This window comes from Pieris brassicae, chromosome 12, assembly GCF_905147105.1.
Source record: "Pieris brassicae chromosome 12, ilPieBrab1.1, whole genome shotgun sequence".
Lineage (NCBI taxonomy): Eukaryota > Metazoa > Arthropoda > Insecta > Lepidoptera > Pieridae > Pieris > Pieris brassicae.
This window is the reverse complement of record NC_059676.1, coordinates 1065839-1089174: the sequence shown is the minus strand read 5'-3', so window position 1 is coordinate 1089174 and position 23336 is coordinate 1065839. Positions and strand designations below refer to the sequence as shown.

Below are 23336 nucleotides of genomic sequence, written 5' to 3'. Positions count from 1 at the left end.
ACATTTCTTTTTTTGACCTTGATAAGTGTACATTGTGTTACCTATATAAATAAATGATTTTTGACTTTTATTCTTCATTATATCTACTGGTATGTTTGTCGTTGTCCTGATTTATATGTTTTGTGTTTGGCTTAAAGGTCTCGTTACCAGGCCATAAAATTATTAAAAAAAAAAATGTTTTGTGTTGTGTCTACTAAGCTATTTTCTGCTGTCATGTTTTTCTTTGTGTCTTATTTTTATCAATGAAAGTTTTTTTGTTGTTTTTTTCAGTTTTATTTTAGTTCCTCACGATGTTTTCCTTTACCGACTCGAAAGCTCTATATAGAAATAAAGTTCATTGGTGTAAGCCGAGGATTGAACCTACGATCTCAATGAGAGACGTACGTGTCGCGTTTGTTCTCATTTAATCCTGTTAATAGATTAATAGATTGTGTTGTATCAATAAAATTGTGAACAAAATCACACGTTTGATTTTTTCACCAATTCCATAGAGAGATACTTCAAAACCTTGCTGTGTTAATAATCTTCTTTCCTACATAATTATGTATTTACATTGTATATTCGCGGATGCTTGACGAACCCATGCGACTTTTTCAATACAAAGATGCTTCTCGGCAATTGTTTGTTGTGATATTGCGTTAGTTGCGGAAGTTAGCTCTGCGCCTTTTTAAGTTCTCATGTTATTTTCACACATGTATATACCGTTTATAATATTTTTCTTTAAGTAGGTGATGTTTGAGAGCACAAAATTTGAAAATTTATATTAAGACAACTAATGTGTAATAATACACATTACTAAACTAGAGATACTATTTATCAAAAACAAAGAAAATGCGCAATCGTCATTCGTTCAATATTCTCGCCCTGTTCTGTAACTGTTTACATTGTAACTTTCTATAGCGATACCGTTAGTAAAAGAGCTCTGTATATGGGAAGCAATCCCGGCCTCGCACGAGGCTTAAACCTTGTATTATAAATGGGAACCTTCCTCATGGATCATTCTAGATATTGGTGAAAACCGCAGCTAGCTAGATAAACAGATTTTCACGCAAAAGGAAGCAAACGGACAGGAGGTCCAACTGATGTTAAGTGATACTGATACCGCCCGCCCAAGGATACTCACATTGCGAAAAGGCTCGCAAGTGTGTTGCTGGCCTTTCAGGAATTGCGAACTTTTCTCTAGAACTCAATCATATTCTCATTACGGCAGCGTTCGTAAAAAAATGGTTTCCCTCGACCGTTTTTTCTTTTTGTAAATCAGACTACCACGAAATAGTCTTTTAATTTTTGGGGTTAATTATTGTGGTTCAGAATAACCAGATATTACACCCTACATCCTCACTTTACCTATTTATTATATATTAGTATATCGCTTGACCCGGGAACAAAGTCGTAAAACACTATTACGACTGTCTTAATGTTTTCTCATTTTTGACTTCCTTGGATGATGTAGGTGGTATAACTGTATTTTTTTCTACGGAAAGAAAGTCTTTAGTCTACAGAAATTGTTTTGTACCCAATGTTAGTAATACTCGTTCACTATTTTACTTTCCTGAAATAAAGATAATTTAAGTTTAGATTATAATTCTACCAAATAACAATAAATAAAGGATGATACGAGAACATCTCCGTTACACCAATGTCATAATATTTGCGCGAAAAGCGTCATTCGTCAATTACAATGTGCGCTTACTGTGTCGTACGTAATTATTTTTACACAGTGAAACAATCGTAAAACGTCTAATTATATAAATTACTGGGATACGTTTCGTTATTTTTTAAGTATTAACACTAAATACATTACATGTTTAAACCGTCAAATAAGATAAAAATATTATCACATTTGATATGTATTTGTACATGACACCAATTTATATAACTTAACTCTGACATTATTTTATGTTCTTATTGTAATCATTGATATGACATTTGCATGCCTATTAATACAGCTATGGCTGATTAAGCACTGTTTTTGGTTAATTATTATTATACATATCCTAGTAATAAGAGCATTATCCTGTTTTTATTTTAACTGAAAAAATATAGATTAGTTTTACGACTTTGATCCCCGGAGCAAGCAATATGTAATCCGTAGGTAACGATAATATCGCAACATTTGGATCGCATACAAAACCTCCTTCGTCTAAGGGTTGAGCACCAATTTCAATATAAGCGTGCAATCAAAACAATTTACAATGAAGGAATATCATAAGGATTACGAATTTCTGATCACGAAAGCTGATTAATTTAACGTAATAGATGCAAATGTATCTAGCACTCCATTAGGAAATAACAGACCTTCCTTCATACGTCACGTGACCACGTGATATAAGCTCACTTGAATAATGATTCATCCAAACAAACATTGTTTTTTATTTCGCAGGAAATATTATTCAGAGCTATGACATATCAAGTGTATGAACTTTAATTAAAGATCAGAAATCAAAATATAACTTATTCGTATAGGTAAGTTGAAGAAGAAGATGTACTAAGTGGATGGCAGCAAAAAATATTATTACTAAATTTATATTTACTGCGTATCAAGGGCGTAGAAGGGACGAGAAGAACTGGCAATAAACTATCCGTCACTCTTTTAAATCGCCAATGTGTTATTACAATTTTCTTTGCCATACTTCATACGGCTATTAAAGCAGTTAATTATGGTAAATAATTAATAAACCCGAATATTGGTAGATACATTCGTATGTAGACTAAAATACGTTTATAACGTATTCGTAGAAAAATATTTTAGCATTCATCAAAAAATAATATTAAAAATATTTATACACCAGTATTGTCATCTAGCGGCCAGTAGGTATATAATAAAAAATATAATCTTCATTTGACTTTGCAACTCTTCACAGCGCCATCTGTCTTTCAGTAGTTATAAACCATTCAATGTAACCTTTAACACTCTGACTTTAGAAAATCTACCAGCAGATGGCAGGATTTTCAAAAATTATTCATTATTTTTACTTAAAGGTTGTATTTAGTTACTACTATAAAACCTTTTTCAAGAAAGTTGAGTAGTATTAATAATAGTCTAACCAAAGATATAAATCACTTAAGTTAGAAAAGATTAACAAATTTAACTAAAAGTTAAAAAACGCAGACTCCGTCATATGACATTTATACCCTCAAGCGCGTAATTTCGCGTTACACGAGCCACTAAATAAGATGCATTATACCAAATCTTAATTTTTTTTCAATACTAAAAGAATATTCAATTACTGAACCGATTTTGACTACATTCGCGTCGGTACATACATATATTTATGTTTTTCCGTATTCACACTAACAAAGCAGCAAGAGTAAGAGCTGTAACTACTTAGGTCTGATTACCGTAGTTGCCAAATGCAATAATTGCAGCGACATCAGATGGGCAGCGAGTTTATTGGAGAACCCATATGAGAGGCTCTTTCAAGAAATATTACAAAGATCCAGAGAACAAAACCTAAACGGAAATTTGAATACTTTGAACACTACAGAAAATACGACCTCCGTGAACAAATAATTAACACAAGGCAAGATTGAAGAATCTTCTGCAATGGTAGCACCAAATAGCCACGACGATGGGCAACCTTCGGAAGGAAATGGAAGAATAACATTAACGTCTCCAAGTATAATTAGCATTTCAATTATAGAAATTCAAACTACAGTTAACCTCGGTGCCAAACCCGCACTAATTAATAAAATTAATTGTTCAAAGATATAATTTTACCTTCGGATAATATATATGATGCTGGTAACAAAAACGTCAAACGGCCTACCGAAGAGTCATAAGTTTTTTGCGTCTATAGACTTTCCATCACACATACAATTATTTGGGTCTAAAGGTGACGGTGATTCATAAACTAAGAACGAACTAAGACTGTGTGTTAAAGTTCATTTTTGAACGTCATCCACAATATGCCTTGAAACGCGCTAAAGAAGTTTAAGTTTGTAATATGTGTGTTGTAACTGCCCTGGCTCAGCATTATGCTGTGGAGCAGACGTGTTCCACAGCGCTGGTTATTCTGCCAGAGACCTCAACAGTTAGTTTACTCCTTAGACGCAAAAAAAGAAAAATAATGAAATAATAATAATAGAAACAAATAAGAAAAAATAAATGTAAAAATTAACAGTGTAAGTAAGTTTAAAAAGAATAATTGTTACTAAAATTACTACAAGAAATTGAAACATAAATATGTTTGGACGGATTAATAATAACTAGATTTCGTGGGATTATTTGTTGATTAAGTAAATGTACTTTATAACAGCGTCTAAAATTTGATTTTAGTTTAAGATTTTTCAGCGGAGGAGGGGTATTATTCCTTCAGCCACTGGGACCTTCAGACCAGTCAGTGGTTAAGACTGAGGATCCGGTTTTTAGATTGGAGATGTAGTACACCATCTTTCCTCCAGTCCGCACGGGAGTCAGACATAACTGTAAGACATCCCGGTTAATTAAACGGTACATATAAAGGAGTATCTATTGGTATTATTTGGTGTATACCCGGGGATCTAACGCACAAGCTTTGGGTTGATTGGCTCGCAAAATATAAGCGTAAATATGCGATGTCGAAGGAATTGATACGTTTTCGTATGTATTTAATTGGAATGAGTAAAGTACAAAACTAATTGAGCGTCACAAAAAACTATTAAATAATAATTAGTAATATTATTATTTAAAGACCGAATATCTCGACCTACTTCTCTATCAAATCTAAAAAATATCTGTTAAGTGAACAAAATTTGCATTTTAACTTTCGTTTCTTGTCTTGTCAAATCTTATTAATAACGAATATTTTGACGTGAATGTTACACAAAATTAAGTTGTAGAATAAAATTTAGGTACTAATTTTCATTTGAATACAGTAAAATAATCAATAATTACGTAATTATTCGCGAGCGATGCAAGGCGAGATATTTACTAGCATTTAGATAATATTTACTTTAATATAATTTAGTTCTATTTGCTATTTATTTTTCTAATATATGTATATATATATATATATAAATTCTAAAAAGGAGAAATACTCTTAATGTTTCATTTAAGTTCTATTTTATGTAGTTAATAAGTAACCATAAGTCATGTGGTTTCCGTGTCGTATGTTTTGATTAACAATATAATCTGTTCTAGATTTGTAGGTATATTCTTTTATAAAGTATATATGTAGCTATAAGATTGATACATTTATTATTATTATTATTTAAAATGAATAAATTAAAAACAAACAATTCGTCGGATGAATGTTACGCAATTGAATACGCTTTCTCGAAATATGTTTTTGTTCGTTACAATTTTACTGTGACAGCTATCAAGACTGGCCGTAAGACAGCCTTGTTTGCGGTAATAACGTCACTGAAGCTAATTTCATTCATTATATATTGCTCCGTAACACAGAGTAGACGAATCGTAAAAAAGTGTTAGTGCCTTCATAGTTACTTCAAAATATTAATAAAATAATATGTATTTTGGATAAAACAATATTAAATATTATAAAAGTAATTTATATAAAATAAATAAAGATGGATCTTAATTATTCCTCTCCGCACATTGGTCTCCGTTCACCGAACTTAACGAACACAACAGTAAGTTTGCAAGAAAACTTCGAAATAGATTTGGAAGATACCAATTGGATTTTGACATCTGCATTTATTATATTTACTATGCAAACTGGTAAGTATTATGCTTATAAGTAGCTTAAGAAGTAAAATAAACTGTATTCTCGATACAGGTGTATTAACGCAGTGCTGGATTTTAGCCATTGCTGGTTTATAAAATAAATAGATTTATGTTCAGTTAATAAGTGGTAATGACTTAAATGACATCCTTAAATCAGGGATTAAACTTCATGGATGTTCTTGGCGTATTTAAAGAAAATCTTGTTTACTTAAACCCAAAATAAAATAGTTTTGTCGAAAATAAAATTAATCCGAAAAGAGTCGGTCAATTTCGGCACTTCCGCTATGGGACATATATGGTGGAATCACTGATGGAATCAATCATCGCAGTCTACGCGTAGCCAGAGGATAGATAAGTCCAAACCTTTAAGTGTCTTGAAGCGGCGAGAACAAAATCCTCCCTGATCTGAATGATCTAACAATCGTAAATTTCAGAATAAATTCGTCGTTTAGTTCTATTGAGACGTGAAAACAATTTAAATCCTTTGCGCAATACAAGATACAAATATGTACACATATGTAAACCTTTCTCTTGGGTTTGTGGATCATTCAAACTCTGTTTGTGGATCATTTTTAAAATTCGCTGCATAGTTTAAAATATATCAGCATGATGGCAGACAGTAACTTTGTAATTATACAAGCATAGGAGCAGACAATAGGAACGTCTCGGGAATGGATAGGCCATACACTACGAAGAGATTCCAATTATATCGCGAAGCAGACGCTTGATTAAAACCCCAAGAAAAGCGTGTCCGTCCCAAGCAAACTGCCCTCGTACAGGTGCAGTTGCAAAGACAGCCTAAACGACTTGGAGCGTGGTGAAATACGTGGCTCAATACTGAAAACGATGGAAACTCGTCCCTCGTGCCCTCTGTGGAGATTATAGGACATTAAGTAAAGGTGCAGGAATCGGTGTTTAAGTCTTATGCTATTAGCAAATACCGCTAACTCATAAAAATAAGTAGACAAGCGCCTTTTATATAGATAATAGATATATTTTGAAGAAATATTAAAAAAAATATCATATTATACATCTTGTAATATGGACCTGACGACTATTTACTCCAGGCTAGACTAGACAAGACTACAATTTAATTGGGGCAACATACATTTTCAATTTAATTCTAAATATGAAAACGCACGCAAAGGAAGATAATATTGGAGGAATTAAGGCCATAGAATTATGATAAAAAAAAATTTTTTCCTTAATTTCACACTTTATTATTACAACCCGACAGCTCAAGGCATGCTACAAAGATATTATCTTTTATCCTTATGTTTTGTAATTTATTTAAGGAAAGTAATATGTGGTCTGTAAGGTTGCACTGGCATAATATAGTTAATCAACTAAAATAACCTTTGAGTGGTTTATGCAGCTATCATCAAAGCACACAATCAGATCTTATTACCTGCCTATAATGTATGATTTACACATTTTTTAACAGAACAATGTTTACATAACCATTTCGCTTGAAATTAATATATTTTAGAAAAAATCTAAATCTGAATTGTTTTTTTATTATAATATTATGTCTCTAGGTTTCGGAATGTTGGAGTCAGGCTGCGTCTCCATAAAGAACGAAGCCAACATCATGATGAAGAATCTAGCTGACATTTCTCTTGGAGGTGAGTACTGTACTGTTCTCGATACACTATATTTAAATTTTATTTATTAAAAATGTCACAGTAAAATATAGGATTTAGATAGAAACATTTATTTATTTACAAAAGCTTGCCAACGCTCGGCGCACCAATACATTGGTACAAATAATGTTTGTGTGCAGTTACCTATAGGCAAACTTAACAATCACAAAGAGATAAAAACAAAAAAGTTAATTATAAAAACTAAAGGAAAAATTGTTTCAAAGTGTGAGGTCAGCAACTATGGATATCCAGATGTATCTCATGTATCAGAATGTTCAATCTTGATATCAGTGAATTTGGGCCAAAACGCATTCTTCTGAAAGGAGGAACAAATGGGATGATATAATGCCTGGGTTATCTAAAGGGAATTTTTATTTTGTTAAATGCATGTAATTAATTATGTCCATTACCAGTAATTTTACAAGTTCTGAATATCGGCCGTCTTCCTCCAATACAAGTTATTAGTCAGCCAATTGCTATGACATCGCTTCAACTCATAGAAAGGCCACGCGATCGCTTAAAATTTCCATTTATCTTATTAATAATACATTATTTTAAACTTGTGTAATTTAATTATCATGCAGGATACATGGAATGTAGTCCTAGTTATCGAGACACAAAGGGCAGGCAATGCTCCAACCTGTCGCTGTCAAAGCAAAGTCACCAATTCGGAGTTCTCTTCTTTTTTTTTAATGAGTTGAAAATGCGCTTGCTCAGGCCCAATGATGTCGAGCTTGACGCGGGGACTGTGGGGCTGGGTCTACACTCAAATCCCTCTGCTATTCAGAGGGGTAGCGAGACCCGACCCACTAAAAAAAACACCTCAGCCCTTCACACGCCCTTAAGATGGGCCCTCGGGGTTTGCCAGGCATTCTAGCCAAGGGACCCGGGCTTAAATAATTCGGAGTTCTCTAGTTAACACGATTTAACAGAAGATAATTTTATATATTAAATTCATATTACAGGTCTAACCTACTGGATCTTCGGCTACGGCCTGTCATTCGGTCAAGGGGTATTGTCCAACCCATTCATTGGAGTCGGAGACTTTCTTGTGGACCCTCCAGTCGGTGACCCGTTAATGGGACCAGTCTTCGCATCTTTCCTCTTTCAATTGTCATTCGCAACCACCGCTACAACTATTGTTAGTGGGGCAATGGCGGAACGGTAAGAACATACTGTGCATAATTTTAACTTAACTGACTAAATAGGGGGATAGTGCCGTATATCAAAATTCAAACATTTTTGAAGTACGGGATTTAGCGCCTTGTTTCTAAATCGCGAGGGGCAGAGCATCCAGCATAATTAATCATCCTGATGGACCTTTATATTGCCTATGTCGGTTTGATTTTGTGACAATAACGCAAAACCCAATGTTACGCATTCTCCAGTCTATTTTACTTAAACGTCGATCATCGCTTTATTTTTTGTCAAACCGATACTTGGATACAAAACTAATTGTGTTTGATTATACGTGGCTTGCGTATAATGGTAAATTTATCATTTTTACGTTATTGATCAACAATATCTAACTTCCGATTACAAAACCTTTCGCCTAAAATCTAATATATTTTTCACGGTTTATCACCAAACTAAACCTATAATTATACCTTAATTAATACACACTCAGGTACACTTTACTTTTACACCATATGATGGTACTTCCAAACATAATTAGGTACTTAGTGAAATGTAATCAATAATTCTTGTTGTTCTTTTTTTTCCTTTCGTAAATGTTTAAACATTATTGTATATATTAAATCAACTTTGGCTTTAATATGATTGTTTTTCGTAATAAATATATTGGCTGTAGGATTACGAAAGAAATCTAAACGGGAATTCTTAGTTCAAAGATATACAAGCTAAACCAACCAAGGCCGAGTAATTTCGACGCTTTAGTCGTTAAATCAAATGACGTTACATGGCGTTTATACTGTTCTTTGTTACATACAAATTAACTGCTGCAATGCTATTAGTTATGGTCACGACATCAATAAATATGGTTAAAAAAGGCTATGTAGTGAAAACATTGTCGACTACCTTTACAGTCTCGGGAAATCTCTCAAAGATCTCTCTCAGAAAACGGCCGCAGGCAGAAAAATAAAACACAAAAACAATCGTAAACATTAAATGACAGCCCAAAACTTAGTTGACGGTTATAGTCTTCATAGCCAGTTGTTTTTCTTATTACTTGACATTAAACAATTACAATATTCCCAAGGTTTATCTAATTAGTACAACAATAAATGAATAAACGTTATACATTTTAATAGGAATTTTACTGAATCATTAAAAAAATTCTTTGGCGGATATTAGTTTCTTATTTCCTTTGATAAAATACATCCGCATCTTTCAAAACATTAATTATTTTTACGGCTTTTTATGGAATTAACGCACTAAAAAGTTTTAGTATTATTATATTTGGTTCATTTTTTTTTCAGTTAATACTAACCAATCAATAGCAAGTCTTTTTTTTTACTTTTTCTCCTGTTTTTACTTGTAATGACGCAGGAATTTCTGAGAAATTTTATTAGAATAACTAGAAACATATACGTAAAGTGTGTTCGAGTGGGCAGTATTTATAAAATTATATTAAATCACTAGCGCTACAAGCTTTTTAGATCTGGGCCTCAGATTTCAGAATATGTTTCATAATGATTTGTCAATATAGTAAGCAAGTAGGTGATCAGCCTCCTGTGCCGGACACACAACGTCCACTTGGGTCTAAGGCAAGCCTAAGAAACTCCATTCGTACATAGCCGGGGATCGAACCTACAACAGGGATGAGAGTTGCATGCTCAACGTTGCAGGGAGTATTTATAAAAAAAGTTTTAATCTTTATTTTATAGATGCAACTTCAAAGCATACTGCCTGTTTTCGTTTTTGAACACAATAGTGTACTGTGTCCCGGCTGGGTGGGTTTGGGGCGAACACGGATTCCTTAATAAGCTGGGAGCTGTTGATATAGCAGGTTCTGGACCTGTACATCTTATTGGTAAGTTTTTACATATATAGTAGAGAGAATATGATATTTACATATATAATCTTTGATTGTATATGTAAATGTCTTTATTGTATTTAAAGATTGCTTTATCTTTTTAATGCAATAATCTTATGTTTATGTTATGCTAATTTTTTTATTTACAAGTAACTATATAAAATACATTTTAATTGATATACAATTGAAAAGTGTTTAAATATGAGCTGTCGTTTACAACTCAGTCAAAACTGGTTTTCCAGGTGGATCATCTGCTTTCGCATCAGCCATGATGCTGGGCCCCCGTTTAGGCCGATACGCGAAGGGTTACGCGCCCTTACCTTTGGGCAACCCAGTCAATGCCGTCATGGGGACCTTTGTGCTGTGGTGGGGATGGCTGGCCTTCAATTCTGGCAGTACTTATGGGGTAAGCATTTCGTAGTATAAGTGAACGCAAACATGCTTGGCAATGTATTTCAAAGTATGCCATATCAGTAAATAATCATAATTATAGAAGAAATGGAGTCGATGTCCCATGCAAGTCGTATTTTATTGGGTATATATGTCGCTGATATTTTTTTAGCATTATATATTTTAAAATATATTAATAAATTTTGTGGGTGGTTATTTAACAATGAATGTTATGGACATTTCTCTTTAATATGGCATCACCTGACGCACAAATTTTCCATTCGAGAAAATCGCACTTAAATAAATCGTCGTCATCAATGGCTGTAAATGTAGTGGGCCTCTTTATCCGCAAGTATTATTCGCCATTGCAATCTCGTGCTTCTTGCGTACACCTTCGAATACCTATGTTTTGTTGAGGTCCTCAATAACTCCATCCCACCAACGTAGCCTCTCCGAGTTTTCTCTTACTAGTTTGTGAGTACTAACCTCTTGAGCCTATTCCCTTTTGTGAATTGGACGATGTTGGCGTCATCAAGGATGCTATAGTTTCATTGTAACAAATACGCCAATCAAAAAATTCTCCTTCTTGCCAAGGGCCCAGGTTTTGTTCGCTGTAGAGTTTTGTACAGAAAGTATGAGCGATTTGCCATCATATTTTTACTGATCTCTCAATTAGGATTATTAAAAATAATATTATATATATGTTAAATAAAATTATAAATCTTAAATTTTAATACTTTCATTTGCGTCCATTAAAAACTAATGGCTCCAAGTGATTTTATATCATAGTAAACAGAACCGCAGTAAAATAGAGTTAAAATAATTAACTGTTTATCCTTCCGTGTGTCAAATGGGAACCATTTTCTCTCATTACAGTAACCAGCGCAAATTGAACCCTCATTACACTAATAGCCATTTAAAATGTTTTTCAACTCGAATTTTCCTTGGACTACGATTTTCTATCCCTCATTTTCTAATTAAATACATAAATAACTTTTGGCATTTTTCTTCACGTATACATTCAGTCTCAAGTCCAATCACTTCGATATCGTTATACCCTGAAACGCGCCTATGAAGCTGTCTAGATTAGGGATATATTCTATTTCTGAACAATTATTATTATTTTTAATTTTATTTTATTTACATTTTTTTTCTTCATTGCTTACACTGATAACTTTTACTTATATTATTATTATTATTTGTTTCTACTGAGTATTAGATTCTTATTTGTTTTTTTGCGACTAACGCACAAACAAGCTGCTGTGGTCTCTGGCAGAATGACCAGCGCTGTGGAACCACTCTGCTCCTCAGCATAATTCTAAGCCAGGGCCAATTACAACCACAGCACACACGCATTACACAATTAAACTTTTTTCTAATAAAACAAATGTTATCCCTCTATTATTATTCTTTTTATTTATTTTTTTATATTATTGTTATTTTATGTGTGTGTGTTTTGTTATGAATGTTATGTCTACTTAGTGATCTTAGACACTGGGACCTCAGTGGCTTGACGGAATGATGCTTGCTTTAGGTAGGAGTAGGTATATATATCATTCCTCCTCCACAAACAGCGTCAAGGATAACACAGTCGTGACAGTTCTCAAATATTTATTTTAAAAATACAAAAAGTAATGTAACGGTGGAACACAAATTGTCTACAATTTCTCCGTGCACCGAAACTTTGACATTACTATTTTGTACCGTAGAGCTACATATTAGGTCATTGGCGCAAAACGTGTTTTTTTTTTTTACACTTGTCAGGTGAGCGGTGCGAAATGGCAGTATGCAGCCCGGGCTGCAGTTATGACAATGATGGGATCCTTCGGTGGCGGATTCTTTGGTTTGTTGTAAGTTCAATTCTATTCGCTATGGATTATTTATTAAAGCGGTAAAACCATATTCCATTATTATAAAAAATAGATAAAAAATAAATAAAAATAGTAAGACAAATCGAAAGATGTTTTTTTATTACCGTGAATCACTTTCAAGGTATACATTTTAGATTCACTCTCATCAAGAACAAGGGTCGTGCTGAAGTACTGGACCTGATTAACAGCATACTTGGATCTTTAGTTTCTATCACAGGTGGGTTTCTATCACAGATATTAAGATTAGCTAAATTATAACTTAATAATATCATACAATACATTCGTGAGTGTAAAGTAATTTTATTACTAGCAGTTTTACGCTTCGTATATGACCTTTTATTTGTAAACACAATAAATAAATCAGTGGCGCTAAAACTTATTTAGGTCTAGGCCTCATTTATCTGTATCATTTGTCAATCTAATAAGCAAGAAGGTGATCAGCCTTTTGTGCCTGACACTTGCCGTGGTGTTTATGTAGAATACAATAGTTTTCACGTACGAGCGACCATAGCTATCAAAACTACCAAATAATTTCACCCGTATCACCTCGACGTCCGTCGTTCCACAACTGAGCGTTGATTAAGGCAGTTTTTGCTGCCCACTGAAGTATTTTCGTACCAATTCGATTTAGGGTCCTAAAAGAGCGTACCAAATCTTAAAACTGCAATGCAACTGCAAGCCCTCTGGCTACGAGAGTGTCCATGTGCAACGGCCAACAATACTTTATTTATTAAGAAGATTAACAGCACAATACAAAAATAGATGTGTATATATATATAACAATGTGGGGCAATTAAAATCTTCACATATAGTTTTATAAGCAGGCAAACGTTTAAGTTATTTTTTTTGTAGAACAAAAAAGAAAATTGAATTAGTTGACAATGGATGATCCATCATCACATCACTTAACACATAACATCAGGTGAGCCTTCTGCCCGTATGCCGACTGTTTTAAAAAAATGTAGCGCTGAACAACATTTAGCGAGACATTTTGACATATAAAATTATCACATATTAATAAAAAATAATAAGAAAATTACACATAATCCAGTCATTTCTTTTGCAGCTGGATGTTTTCTATACCGCGCATGGGAGGCACTGCTGATAGGAATGATCGGGGCTCTTATCGCCTCCTTAAGCGCTACTCTCTTTGACAGACTACATGTGGATGATCCAGTCGGGGCGTCTGCAGTACATGGAGCGTGTGGCTTTTGGGGTAAGTTATTCTCTAAGCGTACCACCAACCCTCAAGAAGATAACACTCCTTATATGGAAATTGTATTCGTTTTCAACAAACCCCTAAGCGAAATTAGAGAATTATCACTAAATAAATTCAAAGCTATCGTTAAACATAAATTAATCAAATTCGAACAATTTGTATGACTCAAAACTTGGCGAGTGGCGGAGAGTTTCTTGCCAGTTCTTCTTACACGCTCTACGGTCTTGGTAACTGGTAGAAAACGTTAATTTAGAATCAATTTAAATGATTAAGAATGAATGAATTAAGTTATTTTGAGTTTCAGTAGGTATTTAATAAAGTTCACCACATCATGTATTTATATCTACAGTATATGTTAAAATCTCTTCTAAAATATATTACAAATATGGTTCAAAAAAATAAAATAAAAAATTACATTGCCAATTTTAAATAACTAAAATATTACTAGCAAAAAATAAATTAAAAATATAAATTAAAATATTACTAGCAAAAATTAAAATTCCTACTGAAGGCTTACTTTAAAATTGACAGCCCACTATCGCCATGGACTATTTGGTCAATGTTGCCGGTCTTTGAAGGAATACACTCTCGGAGTAAATATATATTTTTGCATTTGCAGGAGTAATCGCTGTGGGCCTATTTGCTGATAACCCGATACCAATGGAAACTACTAATGGAAGATCTGGGTTGTTCAAAGGTAATTTAATTTAAAGATTAATTAAAAACACTTTCGGTAATAAATGCTTATTTTTGAATTAATTGTAACTAAAACTAATAAACTTTGTGAATATGCTTTGAGAGAAAAAGCCACGAAACTGTGAAGCAATGCATTAATAATTATTATAAATAAATATTTTTAGGCGGCGGTTGGTATCTCCTCGGAGTGCAAACTCTGACAGCTTTATGCCTGATGGTCTGGGCTGGTCTGGTCACTATGGTACTATTGTGGCTCATAGACAAAGTCCTGCCGATCAGGATGGACCCGTATGAAGAGTTATTAGGCGCTGATTTGACTGAACATAAAATACGTCATGGTCAGGTAACAGCTGCCCACTGAAGTATCTCCAAACCAATTTGATAGGGTCCTTCAAGAACATAGCTTACTAATTATTAAAAGGCCAGCAACGGACTCGCGAGCCCTTTGGCATTAAGTATCCATGAGAGACGGTACCACGTAACATCAGGAGAGCCTTCTAGCCATTTGTCTCCCGTTCTATTAAAAAAAAACAATGTCTGGTGACCTGCCCTAGAAAATTAATTTAAAAAAACATTTTTTTTTTGTTTTTACTTACAAAAAAATCTAAAATTAAAAAGGCATACGGCCTGAATAAGTGCACAATCATATAAATTAATTTTCAGGACCATACTTTTTTTAATAGGTTGGTGTCTCAAGAGCTGTATCAGCATTACGACCCTTCCACAAATCAAACAGTATTGAAGAAATTGGCGGAATTGGAGTTAATAGTGGCCACACTATGATCATAGACAAACTTAGTGAGGTAACTCGTGGACTAGAAACATATTTAAAGGATCAGATATCGAATTACAACTTTTGCCACTACTTACCTGATGTTTAGTTATTTGCTCTTTTAAACATCAATATCTGGGCCTCAGATTTTGATATCTGTGTCAATCTAACAGTCAAGCTTCGACACACGCCGTCGACTTTTTAGGTCTAAGGCAAGCCGGTTTTCTCACGATGTTTTCCTTCACCGTTCGCGCTAATGTTAAATGCACACAGAAAGTCCATTGAAGCCAATCGAACCTACGCCCTCAGGGATGATAGTCGCACGCTGAAGCCATAACTGCCCTCAAATCTCTCTATTTGCTCCTTTATAATTATAATAATTAACTGTGTGTATACAACACATATTCATATAAAATTACAAACGCAATAGTGCGATATGGTTTTATCTTTTTTTAACAGCTTTTGGAATTTAATTCAATTTTTATACTCCAACGATTTCAAGTTTTCATTTGAAAGAATTTTTTTGAATTCAGTCTTTATATAACAAGTAGATTAACTTGTACACTTCCGTTTTACAGCTAAAGAAGAGACGAAGCAAAAACCACTTAAAACTATTTACAAACCACGCTTTCGAAGTTGAACCGGCAGAAAATACAACAGAAACAGTTTTCAAAAACGGTTTTTTAAATAAACGACCTGGCAATCCTGAAAATGATCTACATCGCACTATAGACTCTATGGAAAGTGAATTAAATGGCGGGAGAACTGTCAATGTCATCAGTAATACGGATGCCAAAAATATTGAAGATCTAAAAGGGAGAAGTTTCAAGGAATTCTCACCGGAAGAGTTGAGGGAATGGGGGGAAATTCATGCAAATCAGGATAGATTTAGGCATAGAGTAATTGAACAGAATTATATAGACGATGTTAGTCGGAGTGGAGCAACGTCACCGAGTTTCAAATGGACTGAATAATGGCATACAATGTTTTTTCAAGTTTTATTATGGATTAAAAATACAGTAAATTTCAATAATTTATTATAAAACATAGAAAAACTAGTAACACAATTCGACGTTTACGTCACAGAACACAATAAATTACTAATTACACTAGATTACATAACACATTTAGCAAAAATTGTAAAAAAAATATTTTCACAAATACTTATAATTTTTTTCTAAATATAAGTAGTGTGAACGAAAAATCGTCTAAAACCAAGATTGAATGAACAAAAAAGCAAGTGGTAATTAATAATTTTTAATTCAGATTTGTTTCAGTCTCTTTTATAAATAAATAGTTACTTGTCGAGCATGTTTTCGGTCTCTTCCTGGTATCTGTTGCAGTGGGCTAAGATTTAATGGGCAATTTTATTAAATAAATAAAAATGTACACTATGAGTCCTAAACAACAGAATTATTAACCCAATGCTGAATTTCTGTGGGCAGTGCCTTAAACCCTTTGACGGCCTCCTTAATATCGTCTGTCGGTATTGCCAGTGTGTATAATTTATACTCCTTCTGTACTCTATGGGTTGTCGTGTCATTGCCAGATTCAGTACGAACGGGCAATATTATTTCTAAGGACTGCAAATGCTCAAATGCCTTTAGAATAACAGGGCGTGGTACTGATTGCGTTGATGAGTTTTCGTTTGCGAATTTCGTATACCTAAAATGTTAATAAGATTCATGAATAAAATAATTTAGTTACTTAAATAGGTCTAGACTTTATTTCTCAAAAACGACAAAAATGTCAATTACATGAGAATAATACTTTAGATTAACATTACATTGTAGTCGTTCCTAAAATAATTATAATAAAACGATAGCTGTACATGCAATAAACTTAAAAGGAACCTTTGTCTAACATATGCATTTAGCTTCGATTTGAATGAATTGAAAGAAGTAATATTTTTTTTTATATTTGTGGGTAGTTTATTATACAGCTGTGTGCCTTCGTAGGTTAATATTTTTTTTGCCGTATTTCGTACGTATTTTAGGTAATGCAAAATAACTCGTTCGAAAGTTAGACTAGGGTGGAGAGAACTTTTTCTAATTTTTTTGACAAAAATACATGTATTATAAACATAAAGTTGTTTCAAATTCATTAAGTTTGTGTCTCGATATATATTTATGGTAGGTGTAAGATAATTATAATGGAACAGTATTTTGATAATTTTATTTTGCAATACTTGAATTTTCGTTAATTTTCAATTAAATAAAGTAAATGAGGCGATATGTCGAAGTGAACAGAACTTAGATCTGATGTGATCAATTTGTTCTATAATCGTATTATTTATTTTTAAAAGGTAAGACATTTTTATTTTAAGATTTAAATATAACGTAACATGATTTCGATGCGTTAACATTGAGTAATTTATATTGAAACCAAGTAGATTAAGGTTTTCTTGGGCTCGGCTAAAAATATCTTTGATTTAACTGCCAAAATAAAATAAACACGTATCATCTACATATAAAGTAAGGTGACCGTTTAATCCAATTTCATGCAAGTTATTTATATAAATAAGAAAGAGCAATGGACCCAAAATAGAGCCCTGTGGAACAAATGACAATCCAAAACAAAGTATTCCAGGGAATATTCAATGCTCCCTTGAACGTTTGCAATTACGACCTCCATCGGGACCTAAATGTAGAGGACGTCATCACGATAATCAAAAAGATTGCTGAAACCCGAACAAAGGCTCCATCATCACGCGAATGTCGAGGCTATTCAACTCCTTGACACCACGACTTGAAGTAGTGGATTTTAATGGACGTTAGTCTTAAGTGGTAGTGGTAACTAAACTTAATAGAGACTGTAACTAGTGTTATATAACGTTTTCACGTTATGTTAAATATACTTTTTAGTAAATGAGTTTAGTTTTAAATTACTCATTAGTCTTAAGTTAGGCTAGAGCGTAATGTCGTAAGTGTAAAATTACCAAAAAGGATTGTAAGCATTTTTTGGTTGATTGATAACTAATCAAATAACCACAATAAGGTACACATGTTTGAATTCTTTATAAGATTCATTTGGTATTTACCTAACTATATTTTAGTATACATGTGATTTAATATATATGAAAGTAAACTGTAGGAATACAAAAGTAATAATAAATAATGTATTATAGTAAACAGTTGTCAATTTAAGATAGATTACAGTTAAAACCCTAACAAATACATTACATCAATTGAGGGTAGACTGAAAAAACTTAACAATTAAAAATGCTATGTGCGCATTTTATAAGTTTTTTGGCATACAATTAATAGTAAAAATGTTAATTTAAAAAATTCCAACTATTCTAAAAGTTGATTGTGCACGACTTTTGAAATAATATAAAGTCTACAATGATATAAAATAAAGCCTAATTAATAGAAGTCTTTTAGTTAAGTATGACGTCTCTTTCTATGAAAATATAAAAAGCTTGTGATGAAAAGAGACAGACAAATTAGATTAAAAACATTACAACGTATCTAATGTAGCAGATTTCAATTTCGTTGTAACTTGCAGCAGAAAACAACTATTTTTAAGGAGTTTCTCAATCTAGAGTGAAGTTAGGGAATCAAAGTACGTCTTTTAGATTTAAAATATTTTTTAACGGGGCTGATCCATTTAAAAAAAGCGTTCTTAAGGTTGTATCGGGTACCTAATACCTATTGTAAAGATAAGTATTTTATGATATACGTACCTATTTAAAATCATTTCAAAATTCATCGGCTGGCCGTCAAATATCTCCAGACCGTGCATCATAGCTATGACCAGAGACAATTCTAGAATAGATAATGATTGTAAAAGCTTTACTCTATGCTCCGGCGCCACTGTCTTGTCTATGGTCGTTATAACATCTTGCGGGTCTATATATGGCTTTTTCGGAGATAATTTCGATACAATTTGAAACTGAAATTAATATGATGAAATATTAAAAAATACAAAATCAACTTTTGTTTATAAACGTATTGGAACCGTGTTAATGTATTTTTTTTAATAAATTTATTATTAACAATAGAATTTTTACTCTGATGATAATACAAGAAATATTAAACATTTCGCCTTTTGAAGCGCCTCTGAAGAAGCAGGTTGTCAATTCGACGCGTATTTTTTTTAAATTGTTCTAACTTAACGGCCGACTTAGTCTTTATTGATTGCTTTAGAGATAAAACTTATTTTTTTATTATTGTATTTATGTGAAATTAAGTAATAATATATTATTTAGTATTGTATATAGAGAATCCTCGGTATGGATAGGACCAAGGGGAAGAAGGAGAAGAGGGCGCCCCAAAAAAAGATGAATAGAAGAAATATAAAAAAATATACAAATACAAGAATCTCCAAAAATTGCATATTATAGGATATATAGGTTAATTATATAAATGAAATAATGTATATAATGTAAAAAATCTAAGCTGTATATTATCTTTTTGTCACGATTGGAAATCAAACAAAATTATTATTATAGAGAATCCTAAAAGCACCTATTAAAAATAAAAGTACTGTAGAAAATTTATAAATTTGTCGGCGAGGTTGTGCTGTGATGATAGATAGATGTCCTTATTAGCCGTAAAAAACATGCAAAATCTTTCAGAGATGGCGTTTTAGTGATGTCTGTATACGATTCGAAAGTGAGGACGTAACGGGTCGAGAGATGGTCGGTCAGTTTGGGTTCGGACGGCATCCAGCGAAGTCGTACATGTTCTCACGAACAACTCGGGGACCCTTGTACCGCGACATATTGATAGTTATATTGGCAAACTTATTGGATTGGACTGTTTCTTAAGTTCAGATCGATAATAAGAACATACGAAATTTAGCCAATGCATTCCTTTCAACGCCTATAGATTAAATTAAAATTTTAGACGTAGATAAAAACCATTGCACAATTGGAAACTTTTTTTATTGGGAAACAAATCAAACGCAAAAAAACTAAATAAAGAAAGAAACCTCAAACGGTGATGAAAATAGAACTTACCAAAATATTCCTAAATATTTGCTCATTAATAATGTAATAGCTAAACTTCTCAAAGTAATCCATCACTTTTTCTTCATCCAACAAACTATGGATGTGTGCATTCCAACTTCTAATAACATCCGGGTCTAAATCCAGGAATTGCCTGGAATCAATGTGACATCTCTGGAATACTTCGTTTGAAATGGAATATTTTGATTCCGTGTCGGATTCGGAATCACTTGATGCTGAAATAGAATTATAATTTTACTAATTTCTTAGACAAGTAAAATAAAGTTTACCGAAAACAGTACATAAATTCATTATTTGACTTAAAGACATGTTAAGAATCACCTGTGCTCTTTCTACTTCTCTTTGGTTTGATCTTTTCCTTGAAAACTGGCAAACATAAACACAGAACAAAAACATTCCTTAAGTTTTGCAATGGCAACACCGATTCACAGGGAAATATAAAGATGTGGCGATGGGAAAATCTTGATTTCACCCGTTTTTCTAACAATTCCATCACATCTAATCGGTTGGTCAGACCTGAAATAAATAATATATTAATTTGGATGATACTTAAAAAAAGAAAACATTTAATATAAAACATATAAAACTCACTGTACACTCACAAAAAAAAATCAATGGCCCTACAACTTTTTTAGGTCTGGGCCTCAGATTTCTCTATCAGTTTCATGATCATTTTTTAATCGAATAGGCAAGTAGGTGATCAGCCTTCTGTGCCTGACGAACGCCGTCGACTTTTTGGGTCTAAAGCAAGCCTCCTCACAATGTTTTCCTTCACCGTTCGAGCCAATGTTAAATGTGCACATAGAAAGAAAGTCCATTGGTGCACAGCCGGGGATCGAACCTACGTCCTCAGGGATGAGAGTTGCACGCTGTAGCCACTAGGCCAACACTCCTCTAAATAATCTTGTACACTCACAAACAACAGTAAAAAAGAGTTAAATGATTCTACGTTTACTGCCAATTCTTAAATCCAGGACATAAAAGATGAGACAATAAACATTTTTGATTTTAAACATTAAACTGAAATATATAAATTAATTTCAATATTCAATTTTCCTTTAAGGGAAGATCAACATCAAACTGACACACCTATTGATGAAGTTAGTGTTTGTAATGTATATGTCGCAGTAAAGTAGTTAAATCAGAGAGTTAATTGAATCTCTAGACAGTTAGTTAAATGTCGATATTCAATCAAGTCGCTAGCATTTTGATTTAAATGAAGCATCGAAAACGTTTAACTGTCTGTCTGATGGAAAGCAAGCATGTTGATTAATAATGTTAAACAAGACTCCGCCATAATTATTGTATTTGTTATTGTTATTTCGGTGTGATCGTGAAGAACAGAGAGCTTGGATATTCCGTGTTTTAAGTGTGTATTTTAAATGGTTAGGTTAGGTTAGTCTTGTTGCCTAGGAATGTTTATTAAGCTCTTTAAACATTTCGTTCACACACCTGTCTGACGGGACTTTAGCGACTTGGTTGGTATCGATCATTAATTAACTGTCTAGAGATTCAATTAACTCTCTGATTTACCTACTCTACTGCGACATATATAAGAGCTATCTGGGAACATAAAAAGAAGAATTTATTGGCGCACAGTAGAAATTATTTGAGTTGATGTAACATAAGAAAAATGAAGTTTGATTTGGTTCACTAACCAACTAAACCTGATATTAATAATAAATTTTTAAAACATAATATGAGACTAATAAAACTTTATAGATAATATATTAATTATCCTGTAAAACATCAACAAATAAACCAAGATAACAAGTGTTTTCAACAGCTATGTGTTATGTATTGATGTGTTTACTGCTTTGTTATATTAAAAAACTTTTACTGTGTCTACACAACCAAAGTTAGTGTTTAAATTTTCAAGATCTAATAAAGACAACACTTACCTAGCACACACATAGGTGCCTGCTTATTATGTGTTATATCAAATAAATTATACAATAATGTCTGCGTTCTTCCACTATGACAGAACAAATCAAACTCCTCTAAAACAAATATCATGGTCCTGCACTTTCTATCAACTCCACTCATGAGACAACTTAGTAGAAAGCTTAGGTTTTCAGCAAAGGTACCAAACACTCTATCACCCACTACATTTTCTAAATGCATCTGGAAATAAAATGTTGGTAGAAAGTCTTTGTGTGACTTAATCAGAAAATACATAGAAGTCCAAATACTATAGATTACCATAGATATATTATCAGGAAACTTAAAAAAATAAATGCTTAGATTCTAAGGCCTCCAAGTAAGTACCACCACTTTAAATTTCTTAATAAACTAAATAATTAGATTAGTCTTACCAAATAGGTAATCTCTATTTTTAAAATCTCAAAAGACTAATCGTGAAATTAATTATTATCTAAATTTAATTCTATTAACATTATATTTTTAATTACCTGAGCAGTAATAGACTTCAAAGCAATCTTTTCATCGTGGTGTAAAAGACCATTTAGTTTTATAATCATAACATCATTATTCATATCAACTTCATTTGATACTTGTTGTAATACTGAATTTATAAGCTGGAAAATAAGTTATATTGTTAATTATTTTGGAATTTGCTAATTTACCGATATAAGACCATATGTTGTATTTAAGTGAATAATTTAGAGGTGGGACCGTGTTCAGAATTAGACTATTATACCAAAGTAATCAATCTTTGATATAAGCTTAGAACTTACTGTGGTCTTTCCACAACCCCTTGGACCTAAAATTAGGGCTGAGTGGGACTCCCCTTGCTCTATTGACTTCATAAATAAATCGTATACATGTTGTCTTTCATTTTCATGCCCTCTGAATTTTACATCATCTTCAATGATTTTCAATTTCAGATATTTTCGTATCAGCTTTATTTGGTCCTCTATTTTAAACATATTAAAACTTAATGACGTAATTTTACTAATTTCGTGAATAATTACTAAAATAGACTGTGTTACATAAAAACTTAAAATTAATAAACAATAAAGAAAGCTGCAACTGTGTTATGCGATTATTTTCGCGCCATTGTAAAATATTAATATTATGTCAACTGTCGACTGTGACACTCGAAAGTATAATCGATGGCTGTCATCTTTCGTCTATAAGTGAAAGGTGAT

General features: G+C 32.8%; 2 protein-coding genes across 2 annotated transcripts; one reads left to right on the top strand and one right to left on the bottom strand.

Moving 5' to 3' along the window:
• The first annotated feature begins 5510 nt into the window (after positions 1 to 5510).
• LOC123717461 (putative ammonium transporter 2) lies at positions 5511 to 16342 on the top strand. The gene is made up of 12 exons (XM_045673460.1): positions 5511 to 5662; positions 7207 to 7293; positions 8277 to 8475; positions 10158 to 10303; positions 10549 to 10712; positions 12461 to 12546; positions 12702 to 12784; positions 13634 to 13783; positions 14406 to 14483; positions 14647 to 14825; positions 15166 to 15285; positions 15833 to 16342. Exons 1-12 carry the CDS (start codon positions 5512 to 5514, stop codon positions 16226 to 16228), a joined length of 1839 nt encoding a protein of 612 aa, XP_045529416.1. The 5' UTR covers position 5511; the 3' UTR covers positions 16229 to 16342.
• Positions 16343 to 16443: 101 nt separating this feature from the next.
• On the bottom strand, positions 16444 to 23235 carry LOC123717462 (origin recognition complex subunit 4). Its single transcript, XM_045673461.1, has 7 exons — positions 22923 to 23235; positions 22638 to 22763; positions 22128 to 22350; positions 20548 to 20742; positions 20218 to 20441; positions 18940 to 19148; positions 16444 to 16919 (listed from the first exon to the last, which is right to left on the bottom strand). Exons 1-7 carry the CDS (start codon positions 23112 to 23114, stop codon positions 16655 to 16657), a joined length of 1434 nt encoding a protein of 477 aa, XP_045529417.1. The 5' UTR covers positions 23115 to 23235; the 3' UTR covers positions 16444 to 16654.
• Positions 23236 to 23336: the final 101 nt, after the last annotated feature.

What these genes read in the sequence shown, in the direction of transcription:
- LOC123717461 (XM_045673460.1), top strand. Translation starts at nt 5,512, where the DNA reads ATGGATCTTAATTATTCCTCTCCGCACATTGGTCTCCGTTCACCGAAC. An exon ending in AGCTGACATTTCTCTTGGAG is followed by an intron (nt 7,294 to 8,276) that starts GTGAGTACTGTA and finishes TTCATATTACAG; the next exon opens with GTCTAACCTACTGGATCTTC. An exon ending in TCATAGACAAACTTAGTGAG is followed by an intron (nt 15,286 to 15,832) that starts GTAACTCGTGGA and finishes TCCGTTTTACAG; the next exon opens with CTAAAGAAGAGACGAAGCAA.
- LOC123717462 (XM_045673461.1), bottom strand. Translation starts at nt 23,114, where the DNA reads ATGTTTAAAATAGAGGACCAAATAAAGCTGATACGAAAATATCTGAAA. An exon ending in GAGAAGTAGAAAGAGCACAG is followed by an intron (nt 20,442 to 20,547) that starts GTGATTCTTAAC and finishes ATTCTATTTCAG; the next exon opens with CATCAAGTGATTCCGAATCC. An exon ending in TTTGAAATGATTTTAAATAG is followed by an intron (nt 16,920 to 18,939) that starts GTACGTATATCA and finishes TTAACATTTTAG; the next exon opens with GTATACGAAATTCGCAAACG.